At 54.0% G+C, this 15,012-nt stretch overlaps 3 protein-coding genes across 3 annotated transcripts in view; all 3 read right to left on the reverse strand.

Moving 5' to 3' along the window:
* LOC126579802 (neutral alpha-glucosidase AB) overlaps window positions 1-403 on the reverse strand; it is a 3,996-nt gene extending 3,593 nt beyond the window's left edge. The window contains exon 1 of the mRNA XM_050243424.1: window positions 21-403. Coding sequence (XP_050099381.1) covers window positions 21-136 — 116 coding nt within the window. The 5' untranslated portion in view covers window positions 137-403. The remainder of the gene's footprint in view (window positions 1-20) is intronic.
* Window positions 404-1,201: 798 nt separating this feature from the next.
* On the reverse strand, window positions 1,202-9,052 carry LOC126579801 (uncharacterized). Its single transcript, XM_050243422.1, has 9 exons — window positions 8,903-9,052; window positions 8,500-8,819; window positions 8,160-8,413; window positions 7,817-8,085; window positions 7,320-7,742; window positions 5,571-6,116; window positions 4,883-5,503; window positions 4,303-4,795; window positions 1,202-4,219 (listed from the first exon to the last, which is right to left on the reverse strand). Exons 1-9 carry the CDS (start codon window positions 9,000-9,002, stop codon window positions 1,333-1,335), a joined length of 5,913 nt encoding a protein of 1,970 aa, XP_050099379.1. The 5' UTR covers window positions 9,003-9,052; the 3' UTR covers window positions 1,202-1,332.
* Window positions 9,053-12,851: 3,799 nt separating this feature from the next.
* Window positions 12,852-15,012, reverse strand: part of LOC126579806 (uncharacterized) — a 6,338-nt gene continuing 4,177 nt past the window's right edge. The window contains exon 4 of the mRNA XM_050243430.1: window positions 12,852-14,620. Coding sequence (XP_050099387.1) covers window positions 13,763-14,620 — 858 coding nt within the window. The 3' untranslated portion in view covers window positions 12,852-13,762. The remainder of the gene's footprint in view (window positions 14,621-15,012) is intronic.

The following is a 15,012-nucleotide window of genomic DNA, read 5'->3' on the forward strand; positions in this document are numbered from 1 at the left end:
AAACATCGCCGACCACTTACCGGCAGAAGCTGCTTTGCTCGCAGGTTTTAAAGTTGTTCCGATCGACGGCCACCGAAAGACCGGCGATGGAAAAGCAGAGCAGCACGAACAAGGGTACGATGGCCGCGTTAGCCATCTTTCCTGGGCCGGTTTCGCTCTCGGTCGTGCGTCGCAAGCGGTTCCTTGGTTGATAGCTGTTGGTTTGACCAAACCTTGGAGCCTGTTGGCGAACTACAGGCGAAACAGTCCACCCAGACCGGTTCGGTGTGAAGGACTCGGGGCAGTAAATGTCGGGAGCAGTGGAGCGAAATCTGGAACAAAAATTCTCACTCAGCGATACACGCAAACCCGGCGACTTCCAAATCACCAAAAGGCCTGTCAACGTTTGGCCTGGAATATGGATCTTTATAAAAATAAATGTTCTGCTTAGTAGTTGATTCCCTTGCCCAGCTGCCAGCTGCCTGTACGATGTTTCAAGGTCACGGCAGCTGTTTTTCAAATTTAATTTGCTGAGTAACTAAAAGTCACGATTTTTTCACATTAATTTATACCTTTTCCGCCACTAGTCTCATTGTCAATACATCTTTCTGCGTTGCCGCCTTTCCTAATGTAGATTTAACGATTAAAAAAGGGTGAAAATAACGATTTTTTGGGCTGGTTCGTGCTGGAGTTATGAGTTGTTTTCACCAACGTTTCTGGCAACATTATGCTGGCTATGCTGAACTTGAGTTCAAAATTAAGCACGCTTGAGCTTCGTGACTGGAATATTTTGCTACTCTCATATGAAATTTCAGTGTTTTATAGTACTCGTTGGGACTTCCGGTGTGGCTCCTGTGATTTGTTTTACCCAAAAATCCCTAGTAACGCAAATTTTGCCACCTTTTCGACGTAAAAACATGAGCTTTGAGATTGGAAAGTGTAAGCTTTTATGTCAGCAAAAAAGCGAGCGACACGTCACGCCCGACACGTCAGATTTTCCAACTAACACGCGACCCCCTTAGAAACTCACCACAACCCACCACCGTGACTGACAGTGGTGAGCATAGGTGCGAACCTATGCTATAACCATCTTTCCAATCACGATAGAATGGCGCAATTTTCAAAGGACTGCCTGTTATGGAACGTTATGCAGCACCAACTGAATATACGCAGCCAGCAACAATACATGGGAGCACAGAAGAGAACAAACATCAATCAACGATACTGTGACAAATTATATGATATGCATTTCCTGTGCATAAACTAGCAACAATAATGCTTAGCCCGTTCGTAAGCAAACAATTTAAAACATGCAAAACAATGCGGAATGCGTAAACTGCCCTGGCGCCGGCACTACACTAGATGGTTCGTGCTCTCCGTCCACCCTGCCACCGAGTTGTACTCGTACAGGTGCTGCTGCTGCTGGCGACCGGTGGCCGTGCGCTCCTGCAGCACCAGAACGCTACCATCGGCGCTGGTCTGTAGGGCGGTCACGTGAGCACCACCGCTGATCGTCTGGAACGGAGCAAACCGAAGCAACTCGGGGCCGCCCGCCCGCGCAGGGTTCTCGAGGCGGAAGATTCGTACACTGGGCTGGGTGTGTGCGGATGCAGCCGGTGTGACGAGCAGGGCGAGCATGATGTCCTCCCGAGCGGGAGTAAGCAGCGCCGCTCCCCTCACCGAACGGCCCGCGATTCCGTGGGGCATCTCGAGCGAACGCAACTGCGCCGGGTGTGCCCGCCGATCGCCCGTGTAAAGTGCCGGTACCACGGTGTCCGGTTCCGCTGACGACTGCAGGGTTACGAGCAGCAGGTTGGTGGTGCTGTTGATCGCTGCCACACCGAGCACCGCCTGGCAATGATTTCCTGGCGCCAGGGACGCACCCTGCCCATCGAACACGGCGATGGCGAGCCGATCGGGCGTGCAGTCATACCGCACACCACCGGCCACGGCCCCGGTGGTACGGGCGAGCGACACGGAGCGGACAAACGACGTGTCTACGCTGCTGCGCCGGCGATTCGCCGCACCGTGGCGTGCTACCGGTCGGAACTGGTGCTGATTCAGGGTAGACGTCAGCAGTGCATCGACCGATTCGGAGTACCCCGCGGCGGACTGCTGTGCTGAGCGCTGAGTGTCATCCATGGAGAGGGCAGCCGAAGCGGTACGGCTCTCGTACGTGTGCTTCGACCACAGGGCACCCAGCTTGACCGGCCGGTTAAAGATGATGACCTTGGGAACGCCGACCTCACCAAGCTGGCTCCTGCTGGGCTGCTGTCTAGCGAACACAATCTTCCGCTTGATGCTGGCCACCGCTATGCCGTTGTAGTGGTGCAGCGACAACGGTCCCCCCAGCCGTACGCTCCGGAACGCCTTCGGCCCGGTGACGATCTGGTGGCCAGCGTTATCGGTCGCCCGCGTCACGACGTCCGCCAGCGGGATGCCGTTGATGTGGTGCAGAATCGTGTCGGTGCCGCGAAGCACCAGATTCGCTACCGTGAGCGTACCGCGAAAGTCCTGTATGTAGCGTGGTGGTAGTGATGGTGGTACCTTCGTGTTGTGTATCTCGGGGGGCAGGACGCGCCGGAAGAACGCATGGAAAAACCACTCGAACGGTGTGTAGTTGAGCTGGGCCACCGTTAGCCGCTGCTCGACGATCGCACCGGCGCCCAGGTTAACGGTGAGCGGTGGGGGCGTTTCGTGCGGTGGCCAACTCCCCGTCGCCAGCAGCACACCCAGCAGCCCCCGCGACGAACCGTCCACCGTCACCAGGGTAAGGTTACGTACGGTGGCCACACCCGTGCCGGTGAAACGCTTCCGACTGGCCACGATGAGCCCGCCGGCCATCGGTTCCGGTGTTTGCCCGAGAAGAAACACCCCACCGCCGGGCCTAGCACCGGGTGTAAGCCGTTCCGCGATCGGTACTCCCGCCACCCGACCAACCGCAAGCGAAGCGCCGGAACCGATCCGCACCGTCTGACGCACGGTCGTCGCCCCCGGAAGTAGCTGCTCTCGGTGGAAAACGATCGGCGAGGTAGAGTGGTTGCGGCGTAAGCACAGCTCCGCGATACGCTCGAGCGCATCAACCGACCCGTGGTGCTGCGTCACACTCCCAAGGTGCACCGCGGTCGTGTTGAAGATGACCACACTCTCGATCGGCTGCTGGTTCGTGGCCGGTAGCGGAGCAAACAGGAGCAGCTCGTGCGGTGCGACCAGCGCACGATCGGCCGCCCCGGAATCGATCACCGTACCGTAACACCGGCACCGATTGATGGTGGCGATCGGATGGTGGCCCGTGGCCACGCCCGCCCCCTCCAACTGTACCATCCCTCCCCGGGTGGCCGCGTACGGCCACTCGAGCCCGCGCAGGTGGAACCGCTCGACGAACAGGTCCCCGTGCAGCGGTAAGCTCTCGTCCGTCCGCAGCGCGACGAGGGTGAGCGGTGTGCGGTTGAGCGTCTTCGCGGTAAAGTACGGGGCCACGATCGACCCGAACTGCCACCGGGACTCGATCGGCTGTGGTACGGGCGATGAGCGCGTCACCACCTGCCCCAGGATCTGGGCGGGATGGCCGTTCAGCTCCCGGGCCACCCGGAGTTCCTCCGTCACGGTCAGGCTACCGTGGACACGCTTGTACCCGTCAATCGGTCGCCGGTGCCCCGTGTCGGTGCCCCGCTTCCGTACGCTCTCACCCAGCAGCCATCCGATCGGGCAAACGTTGATATCCCCTACGGTCAGCGACGGTACGTGCTGGGTGGGGGCCGCTCCGTCTAGTACAATCGTCGCAAACGACGGTACCATCCAGTGGTCGGTGTCGGTGCCGCGTCCCGGTGTGTACAGCCGGCGGGTCTGGTCTGCAAACCGCTGCACCATCGGACCCAGGGCAACCTTCTCGACGCGATGCACGGTCAGCAGATCCGCCTCTAGCGTGGTCAACCTCAGCTGTTGCTCCTGCTCGCGCTGAGAGACCGTGAGAGCCGTGCGCCGGAACAGTACATCCGCCGGATACCCTGCCAGGGTGGTGAGAACGTGCAAACCGGTGCCACCCTCCAGCAGCACCACCGTCGTGGCTTCGTGTAGCTCGAGCACCGCACTCACCGTAACCGGTGCGGCCTCATACTGCTGCTGACCGGCCTTCGACCAAAGGGCCGCCGTGGGCAACAGCGATGCGAACGAACCCGTACGAAGATGCGCCACGCTCAACCGTCCCTGGAAGTGTTTCGCCGTGTTACAGAGCGAGACGCTGGAAATGCGAGGAAATGGTGCAACACGGTTTAACACACTCCTGTTTTAACTCCTGCCAGCTGACCGGGGGGGGCTACTTACGTGGCATGCTGGGCCACCCGGGACCGCTTGATGCTGTGCAGTCGCGGCGCTAGGCGCGTCGCCCGGAGCTGACCGCGAACGGTGGCATCGTGCAGGTACAAACCGTTCTGGTGCCAGTTGAAGTGCGTGAGACAGAGCTGCCACAGGCCGACCTCGTTCAGGGTGTTGGCGAACAGGTACTGTAGCTGTGCCACCGGCCGGTACGTCACCCGGTCCTCCACGACCTGCCGTCGATTGCGCAGCAGATAGCGGTGGCCGATCTGGTACAGTTCCGGGCTGCTGATCACTACGTGCCCGCCGGCCGCCAGCGTAATGTTGGGCGAAAGGATCCTGGTGTCCGCACGTAACCGCAGCGAACCGTTGATCACGACCTGGCGCGGGTACAGCTGGCGGAAATCGGACACAAGGGTGCCGACGTGTGGCCCAAACTGTTGCCGCTCGTGATCCACGATCAGCGCGTTCCGGATGGTCAGCTTGGCGGTGCGTACCGTCGCTGGTAACAGAAAAGGGGGAAGGTTTCAAAAGGTCTATCAGCTAACCGTCTCCCGCTCGCTCTCTCTCTCTCTCTCTTTTCGCTTACGTTGTACGACAAAAGCAGCGTCGGAAGGTCCTTCGGTGGGCAGTACGGCATAGTTGGACGACGTCACACCGTTCAGCGTCTGCACCGTGAGACTGTGGGTGAATCCTTTGCTAACGAACAGCGGACCGGTGAGCGTTTGCACTGAGACACGGTCCAGGAGCGTGTTCCGGTCGGTGCCACCGATCGTACGGTGAACGGTCAGGTACCGCACACACGTCTCGTCACTCAGCACCAGCTGACCGTGGATCAGCGGCTGGTGGGCCGGCACGAAGCGATCCAACCGGTGCCCGTTCACGGTTCCACGGACAAGCAGGTTACGGATGTGGGCCCGATCCGACTGGATCGTGGCACCATCCGACGCGTAATGGAGCCCGTTTGCGAGCAGCTGCATGGGCAGTGGTTCACCATTCAAGCTGTTCACCCGGAGCCGGGCTGTCTGGACGCTTGGTAACACTTTGTGCCCACCGTAGCCCCGTGCGGTTACCTCCTCCAGCGCGCGTTCGCTCGGCACCGCAATCCGGTTGATGTAGCCCCGTGGATTCATCTGTACACTCCCCGCACTCACCACGTCCAGCTGTACGGTCCCGGGCAGTACGGTGGCTTTCGTTTTCGTCCAGAACCCTGTAACGCACCGAAGGGAGTCGTTGTGAAATGGGAAAAAAAACAGAGCGCAACACACCACACTTACGCTTGTGTATCGTACTGGCGGCAATCACTTCCCGGGCTACGATGACACGGTACGGAACGGTGGAGCCTCGATAGTGTGGCCCAGCTGATCGCCGACTGCGTTTGTTGCTGCTTCTTATCGCCGCTGCTGCCGCTACCACCGGTTCCAGCCCGTGCACCTCCCGGATGTTCGAGCTGTTCGCCCGGATATTACCATCGACGTGCAGATCACCCTCGATGTCCGCCCGCGGTCTGTTCAACAGCAGCACCTGGTTCAGATCGGTTGCGACGCGGTAGTGGCGCAACAGGAGCGTTTGCCCGTTCAGCACGGTTCGCGACGGGGGCAACAGGTACGGGTTCCCGTTCGGTAGCACCAGCTTCCGGAGCCGTACGGTCGGGTGCACTAGGGCCGTGTTGGCCGGGTCGGTCTGGTGTAGTGCCGCGACGGTGGACTGCCGCTTCGCTAGCTGGAGCCGCACCAGATCGATCCACTGTTTGCGCTCGTTCAGGCGCTCCTTCAGTCGCTGCAGGCAGCTGCTCAGCGTGTGGAAACCTTGCTCGTGGGATGCTGTGCGAGAAAACAAAAAACCGTTCAGATAAAGCCCTTCGAATAAGAAATCGAAACTCGAAATACAATTTAAAAAAAACACACTAATTTTGCATCAAAAAAAATTGCAGGCTTTTTTCAATTTTTTTCTGCATCTCGCAAAGCGGTTTTAGCAAATTATTTAGGCTCGAAATTAAGCGTGGAATAATGATTGATCGAACACGGGTACACAATAACTTTTGGTAACGTCATGTCCGTATTTTTTTATCAATTAAAAATTCTTCCAACTTTCGCTACTGGATGCTGGATGCTAGCATCTCATTCGTGAGTGTGATACACGGTCTGTCGCAAAGTAAACAGGACTTTTCCCATAGGAACATTTCGGGCGGTGGCACATTAATTTGCACATTTTTGTTTGAAAGGTACATCCTTTAACGACTTTCAGTCCAAATTTCATGTCCAATTTGGTCCACTGGAAAGCAAAGTTATTGCAACATAAAGTGACAGTATGTTTGGGGTGGTCGGTACAGAAATGATAATTCAACAAAACACCAATATCAAGTTTAGCCTTTAAACTCGGTAAAACGATCACCGAATTGATGCAACAATTGTGTGGTGATGATTGTGTATCCTGTGACTGAATTTATGAGTGATATACTCCTTTCAAAACCGATCGTAAAATATCATCGACGACAGTACGCCTTGGAGGTTCAAAAAAAAGTGCGGTATTTTCTCAAACTGGACTAAACAAACTGGCAAACTGCCGTATATTACCATGATGATTTGAGGCGAATATCGTGAAGAAAAGAATTGATTTGCCTTTGGCATGATAATGCGCCGTCTTATCGGAATCACGCTTATCACTGATTTTTTTGCATTTTCTTCGATAAATCATTTCCCGTCATCACCTGACCTTGTAGCATGGGACTCTTACCTATTCGGCAAACATCATTTGCTAATGCAAGGGAAAACGTTACGCTGACATTTTTGGCCATTTAGATGGCTTGTACCGACCACCGCAAAAATACTGTCACTTTATGTTGCAATAGCTTTGCTTCCAGTGGACCAAATGGGACATGAAATTTGGACTGAAAATCCTTAAGGGATGTACCTTTCAAACAAAAATAAGCACATTAATGTGCCACCACTAGAAATGTTCCCAACGGGTACAGACCATGGTAAGTACCGTATGGTAAGTGTAGTTTGCGTATTGTAAACAATTACCTTCGGTCCGTGCAGTCATATCGCTCTCCACCGTCAGCTGGTAAACGCGCAGGGCAGTGCCGTTGGTGATGTCCGGTGAGCAGCGATACTCCAGTACCAGCGCAATCCCTTCCTCGCCTTCATTTCGGCGCAGCGCATACAGCCTCGTGAGCGGCTGCGATTCCTGCTCCGGGCCTGCTCCCGGTGCGATGGGTAGTTGGGTCAGGGGCGCGGATACGGTTCCGTTTTCCCGCACCGTAAATGGTGATTCCACTCGCAGCAAATTATGCCGGTTGGCGGTGTACAGCCGAATCGTGTTCCCGATCGCGATGGCAACCGTGTCGTCCCAGGTGGCGACGGCCGACACTTGCACCGCCTGGAACGGGACCATCCGCTGCCGGATGAACCGGCCCTCGATGCTCCACTGGTACAGATAGCTTTTATCTGGTGGATGGGAAGTAATATTTCGGAGTTATAAAGCCGCAGCAGCAGCAGCGATAGCAGCGAATAGTACGAACCTTTGCTGACCTGGCGCACGAGGAAGAGTTCACCACCGAGCATGAAGGAGGGTAGCGTGCTGGAGAGGAAGTACATTGCCTGCACCTTCACCGGAGCCGTCCCGGCACTGTCCAGGAGCAACACGTGGTTCATGGAGCGCTCGGGCAACGGTGCGTAGTCCAGGGCTAGCAGGAGCAGCGGCCCCGGGCAGTGGCACTGAATGTCGTCCAGCGAGGACACCTCCCGGGTGCCGACGAGCGAAAAGTATGACTGCAGCCACCGGTAAATCCTGCGAGGCGGAACAGGAGAACAATATGGAAATGGAACGAGCTGATGGCACCACCGATCGCTTGCCATACTAACCGTATTTTGCCCATATTTCCATACGTGTGGATGGTTACGAGGTACAGCTGACCGCTACACTCCCGCAGACGCACACGGACCGTTTCACCGGTCCGCTTGAGCCGCTGGATTGCCTGGGCGCTCGAGCTCTCGCTGCCACTGTCCTGTTGCCCACCAGGGCCGGCTGGTGAGCGTGCGAGATACACATAATGCCACTCACCGGTGCTGACGACGAACAGCACGTACGCAGTGCCACCGAGATGTACATCGAGCACCTGAAAACGGGACACAAACGCGTTCCAGAGTTCGCACTCAACACTCGCACCGTGCTTTTGAGGTTATGTGTGTTCCACTGGCCTACCTGTAGGCTCCGCGGTTCGTCCTCCATCGCTGGCAGTGCGCAAACCTTCGTCCGGTCAATGCCCTGTGGGTGCGCGTGCTCGATCCGCTCCAGGATGCCGCTGGCCGTGTCGAGCAGGTACAACCGCAAGCTGTTCTCCGAGCGTTCCAGCAGCAACCGGGCCGGCAGGGCCGAACAGGCTAGCTGGCTGCTGTCGTACCGTTCCGTTCCATTATTATCGGCCGCGTGTACGCGTGGCCCATTCGATCGATCAACGCCATCGCCATCGTGTGCTGGGGAACTTGGTGTGGGAGCGGTGGTGGGCGCGGGTGTGTCTGCATCTGCAATACAAAGCCGGAGCACCGTACCAGTGTAGCGTGTGTAGCCACCAGCAACCGAGTCCGGCGGTATTCACGGTACTTACCCGTGCGGACCGTGATCGCGTGCCCTGAACGAACGGCAATTTGCAGCACCGTCAGCCAAACGGCGCAACCGAACACTAGGTGCGGTAAAAAGGACGCCATCGTGGATGAGTCGGAGGCCACTAGCACCAGCCTCAGTACATTCACCGGCAGCTCTTCGATCACTACTGTCTGGGCACTACAGCGAATATCGCCAGCGTAGCCCATTCTCTCTTTCTCTCTCTCTCTCTCTCTCTCGACGTCCTACACTTGCAAGCAATATTTTTGATGCAGTATGCTGAAGAAATTTTCACATTTTATGAGCGTTTTTTTAATTTAATTAATTTGTTATTTAGCACCTCTGATAGCCACCAATAATCTCAAGGAATGAAACAGTCTAGATTTTTGGGTAACATTTTAATTTGTTTGATCAGACATCATTTATAAAAGAGTCAAAAAAGGAGTAAAACTTGCTATGAGCAATGTTTTCCTAAAAGGGGAACTTCGGTATTTAATTTTTATTTATGACACATGTTTTTTAACATTTTCCCTTGAATGCTGATCCTTTCAAGAACAGTGTGTATTTTTTTTTGGATCAATCGATCAAAAACTGACCAATCTATAGATTTGTTTAAATTCGCCATTCATACAAGGATCCATGCAGCCCGCTACTTTGAAGAGCGTTTCCCCAAAACCAACGTTTTCAAAGTCGGTGCCCATCGTACCGTAAAAACTACTGAACCGATCGATTTGAAATTTTTTACACATAATCTGTACACATTTTGGCAGGTAGCCTCGTCGAGATATCTTGAAAATTGTTGATACTTTTTTTAAACAAATCTGTAAAGTTCGGTTTTTAGAGCAGAATCGCAAAAAGCATCACTTTTTCAACTTCAAAAATCTGCCAAAAATCGAAAAATCGGAAAACTCTCCGGGGCTACCTAGATAAACTTATAATCTTTCTAACGAATATCGATTTGTATATTTCAGAGGACCCGTCACGCAGCTACGATGGGCACCAGAAAAAGTACCTTTGCGACGACACGCCTAACAAAACTAGATGCCACGGTTTAATTTTTCAATGAATGGTGCCCAAAACAATACCAAATATTCTTCAAAAGATGTAGATTAATATGCCATTTACTTGAAAAAATAAAGTTGAATGGTTATGGCACAAAAAATCGTCAAAACGGGCCCGTTAAGCCCGAACATAAGCCCCTTAAGGGGGGGCTTCGGTAATTTCCTACCAAAACCAGGATCATTTTTGAAGAATTTTTGTGACGTAATCATTCAACTTTATTCTTTTAAATGATTGGCATATTAAACGATAACTTTTGAAGTATATTTGGTTCTATTTTGAGAAAGATTTAATTAAAACTTCATCCATGGCATCAAATTTAGACAGTCGAGTCTTCGAAAATATACTTTTTACGGTGCCCATCGTAGCTGCGTGATGGGTCATCAGAAAAATTCAAATCAATACTCGTTTGAAAGATTATAAGTTTATCCAGGTAGCCTCGTCGAGTTTTTGTTGATATTCCAACTTATCGATCTTAGGCAGATTTTTGAAGATGGAAAAGTGATGCTTTTAGCGATTCTGCCAACAATGCCCTTTACAACAATGCGAGCTTTACAGATATGTTTTTAAAAAAAAGTATCAACAATTTTACTGAAATCTCAACAAAGATACCTGGCAAAGAGTGTGCAGATTATGTGTTAAAAATTTCAAATCGATCGGCCCACCAGTTTTTACGGTACGACATTGAAAACGTTGGTTTTCAGAAACGCTTTTCATAGTAGCGAGCTGCATGGAGCCTTGTATGAAACGCGGATTTAAAAAAATCTGTATCTTTGTCAGTTTTGCTTCGATTGATCGAAAACTTTTTCACAATGTTCGTGAAAGGATCAGCATTCAGGGAAAAATGTTAAAAATATGTGTCACAAACCAAAATCCCCCCCCCCCCCCCCCCCCCCCAATAATAACACAAATTAATATTCGGCCGCTTCAAAGCTTTTTCACAGCTCGTTCGAAACAAATTTCAGTCGTCTGAAAATCGTCAATTTTGTTGTCGAGTGCTTCAGTGTAACACCTACACCTACGCGAAATCAAATATAAGTCAATCAGTCTGCATGCACTAAAGGGTTTTACGCTAAGCAGGTTGTATCCGATCGTCACTAATTGTTGCTGGTGAAAGGGATCGTCATTCTCTCTCTCTCTCTTTCTCACTGTCTCTCTCGCTCACTCGCGCTACACTACGCGCTCGACGATCGTTTCCCCCTCGAGGGTCAAACGATGAACCGTCTCAGAATCCGAAGCCGCATCTGAACCAGCGCAGCCGGTCCCGGAGCCTGGAGCGTAAATTCTTGCGAGCCACCGGCGTAGCGGAGCGGCGAATCGAAACAGCGTGCAGGCAGAAGCAAAAAAAGACCCCAAACAGGGCCGACGACGACGACGACGACGGGGAGGCTCCCGGGACTCCCGTGACAATCCGGACAGTAAACAACAACAACAAGAGGAAGAACAAAACGGGTGAAAACCCCTTCCGTGAGATCGGATGCCCTGGAACCGATTCGGATATGGTTCGGGCGCTTACAGTCTCGCTTGATGATTAGATAAGATAAGCGCTCCCTTACCGACAGCCCCGTTAGACGGTCCGAGCGCGACGATTGGCGACTGCGGTGGCTGCGCGGCGAAAAAAGGCCACAAAAATGCAAAACACAAAACGCACAAACGCGGGCAGCCAAGGTTGCGGTGCCGCGGCCACCCAACTGCCCTTGATCCTTTTTGGGGTTTTGCTGCCGGTACCTGCCGGTTGGTTGGTTGGTTGGTTGGTTGCGGAATTGGTCCCAAATTGGTGGCTTCCTCCTATTCGTGCGCGTTTGCCGTCGTCATCGACGTCACCTCTCAATGCGGGAAGGAGGGGGAGGGGGGGGGCATCATCCACACACACAGCGCTTCAGGGGATTATTGTGGCCGGGTATTGGTTTAACCGAGCTCGCAGCGAGCTCCAACGTTCCTCGTTCCGTCGTTAGCGAGCGAGTCCTGAAATTAAGCTGCAGGCTTTCTCTCTCTGCTCTCTTTCTGCTCTCTGCTCTCTCTCTCTGTTACACAGCGTCAACAATCGGGATGGTCTGGATCTCGGTTGTCTCGGTGTCTGATCGATGCCATGCCATGTCACTAATTGCCGCGCGAGACCTCGGAGACCTCCCCCCCCAGATCGCGGACGAACCCGTGTGCCCTTTTTCCTGTGTGCATTGTTGACCGTAATGGCCTCGGATGGCCTCGTAACACTGTCCAAACAAGTGCGCGTGGATCGTGTTTACGATCGTACCCCGCCAGCGCCGGTCAGCGGCAACCAAACCAAACCCTCAAAAAAAAAAAAAAAAAAAAGGGTGAGAGGAAAAACTCGCTTCGGGACGCTTTCCCCCCCCCCCCCCTCCCGCACGCGCTGACCGCAAACAAAGCACGCACCGTTCGCTCGATCAAAAGCAACCAATTCGGGACCGAAGAGACAGACGCACGGACGGACGACGACGCGTTGCATGGGGAGCAAATAGAATGCGGCGTTTTCTTTCACTTCCTTTCCGAACATCTCACGCCCCCCCCCCCTCCAACCCCCCCTCCAACCCCCCCTGGGTTGTTGTTCGCCTGTTTTGGTTGTCCGAGTGGTCGCGTGTAGCGCCAACCGAGACCGGAAGTGACGGTCCGGGGTTTTTATTGTTTTCCTGTTCGAGAAATACCAACACTGGCTGGCTGGCTCGCTGGCTGGCTGGCTGGCTGCCTAGTGTTTGACTATCGCCATGCCAGCCAGCATCCACACTTCGGAATGCCTTCGGAAACAACACACCACCGATGGTCTTTTCGATTTCGATTCAATTCGAGTGTATTTGCGTTTTTCGTCTGATTTTTTCCCAATATTCCTCTCTAGCGCGACCTTGGTCAACTAGTTCCCCTTGCTTCTTCTTCTTCTACTTCTTCTTCTTCTACTGCTTCCTCTTCCTCTTCTTCTTCCAATAAAATTAGTAAGTATAAGCCGTTTTGTACATAGGAACAATACGATAATTTTTTTTTACACTAGAATAATGCGGATAGGCCGCAGTATGGGTGTTGCCGCTGCACCTGCACCTGCTCCTGCTGCTGCTAGTACTAGCCTGTCTGTGTGGCCGCGGCAACACCCCTTCCCCACCCCCCACCGGGGTTGGGGCTAAGGCAATAAATAAGAGGAAGCGACTCAGCGGTCCGGACACTCAGGCACACGCTGCCTGCCTCGGATCGGTTCGCGCTACCAATCCCTCGATGGCGCTCTGGCTACACTGAACCTACAGACTAATTAGGAAAATGCTCGGCCAGCTCGGGGCCGACAGCCGGCAAGACTGGCCCGATGGCGTGGACCATAGGCCACACCACACGGGCAGGGAATAAAAGTCGGGAATCGACCAACTCCTCCTTCTCCCTATCCTCCCTAGATATAGATATATAAATATATATATATAAGACGAATCCTTGCGTAAGCTACTCAGGGCGCGCAGGGCTCTATAAATAACTAGCTGTCATTGCTGCTTGCTGTCAACTGTCCTAGGCTGTCCTAGGAACATCGCCGCGCTCGCTGGCCCCCGTTCCGGCCGGACACGCGCACCTGGGAGTCCTGGAGGCGTTGGGCTCGAGTAGCCCAAGACGCCCCAGAGCGTGGGCCACGAACTTGCGATCAATAAATATGATATAGATAGATAGATATATATATAAATAGCCTTACGCGATAGCTACCTGCCCCTCTGCCGACCACTCTTCCTGGCCTACCTTCTCCTTCTCCTGCACGGAATCCACGGAATGCTGACTGGAGCTACTAGAGAGACACAAACTGGCACACTGGCTGGCCAATACTTTAATCCTGCACCCGGTTCGGTCGCTTACCCGCACCACCACCCGCATGCCGCTGCTGCTGCTGCCCCTGTCCCTGTCCCTGGTTCTGATGGTTCTTCCGTTTCCGGTTGGTCTTGGCTTTCACGCGTTGGTTCACTGTCGCGTGGGTTTCCACTGCTGCCAGCGCACCCTGTTGCTGCTGCTGCTTCTGCTTCTTGCCCTGTTTCACCCCCTTGCGCCGTTTGCCACCCGCTTGGTTGGTGGCCTTCTTTCCGGCTCCACTCTGTGCCTTGTTTTTCGGCTTCGTCCGGGACGGTTGCTGCTGCTGCTGCTGCTGCAGGTCCTTGTTGTTGTTGTTACCGGTGACGCCAAGTGGGTCCTTCTTGCGGTCCTTCTGCTTTCGCTGCTGCTTCCGCGTCGCCTGGTGGGGCACCGTGGCCGGTGCGCCCGGTTTCCGCGCCAGGTACGGGCACAGTTGGCAGTTTTTGCCGATCTTCTTCTCCTGCTGGATCGCCCGCGGATCGCTGCCGGTGCTTTCGCTGAGGTGCTTCAGGTGCAGGTAGGAGCTGTTGAGGTAGCAGTTGAGCCGGCACAGGACGAACCAGCGGACCACGTGGATGTTGTTCAGGTCGACCTCGTCGAACTGGATCAGCTTGCTCATGCGCGCCGCCTGGATCGGCTGGCTGTGGAAGCCGGCAAAGCTCTTGTACTCCCGCAGCTGGCACAGGATGTCCTTGATGTAGTTCCGGAGCGCGCGCATATCCTCCAGCATGCCGGGCGTGATCCGGACCACGCTGCTGTGCGTCTCGCACACGTTCACGATGAACGCCAGGAAGGCCCAGTAGACGGATAGCCGCCGCTCCCACGTCGTCTCGTTAGACTGCCAGGGGAAATGAAGCGAAAAGGACAGAAAGAGAGAAAGAGAGAGAGAGAGAGAGAACGTTAGTGATGGTGTTGTTGTTGTTCTCGGTTCCGGAACATGTGGCACGGGCACCACCACAAACACAAATACAAATACATTCGCACAGTGAAAGAAAGGAGCAAAAAAAATGGGCGAATCGGAGCAAAAAAAAAAAATAGTTTGGTGCACCCCACCCCCCACCCCTTCATCCCCCGCAAAATTCTGGCACTAAAGGTCTCCAGAGAGGGGTGCGTGCATGTGCGAGGGCATCGTGCAGAATGATCCAGCATCCACCAAACAAACCCCCCCCCCCCCGTCGCCCGGCGTGACATGGAATGCACTTTTCAATGTGGTGGACACCCGGGAGGGGG

This window comes from Anopheles aquasalis, chromosome Y (genome assembly GCF_943734665.1).
Source record: "Anopheles aquasalis chromosome Y, idAnoAquaMG_Q_19, whole genome shotgun sequence".
Lineage (NCBI taxonomy): Eukaryota > Metazoa > Arthropoda > Insecta > Diptera > Culicidae > Anopheles > Anopheles aquasalis.

Bases quoted from the DNA above. Each gene is read 5' to 3' on its own strand.
- LOC126579801 (XM_050243422.1), bottom strand. From the start codon at position 9,002: ATGGCGTCCTTTTTACCGCACCTAGTGTTCGGTTGCGCCGTTTGGCTG. The intron at 5,504-5,570 runs GTAAGTGTGGTG...GGTGCGTTACAG, and splicing joins CGCCAGTACGATACACAAGC to GGTTCTGGACGAAAACGAAA. The intron at 4,796-4,882 runs GTAAGCGAAAAG...TTCTGTTACCAG, and splicing joins CGCTGCTTTTGTCGTACAAC to CGACGGTACGCACCGCCAAG.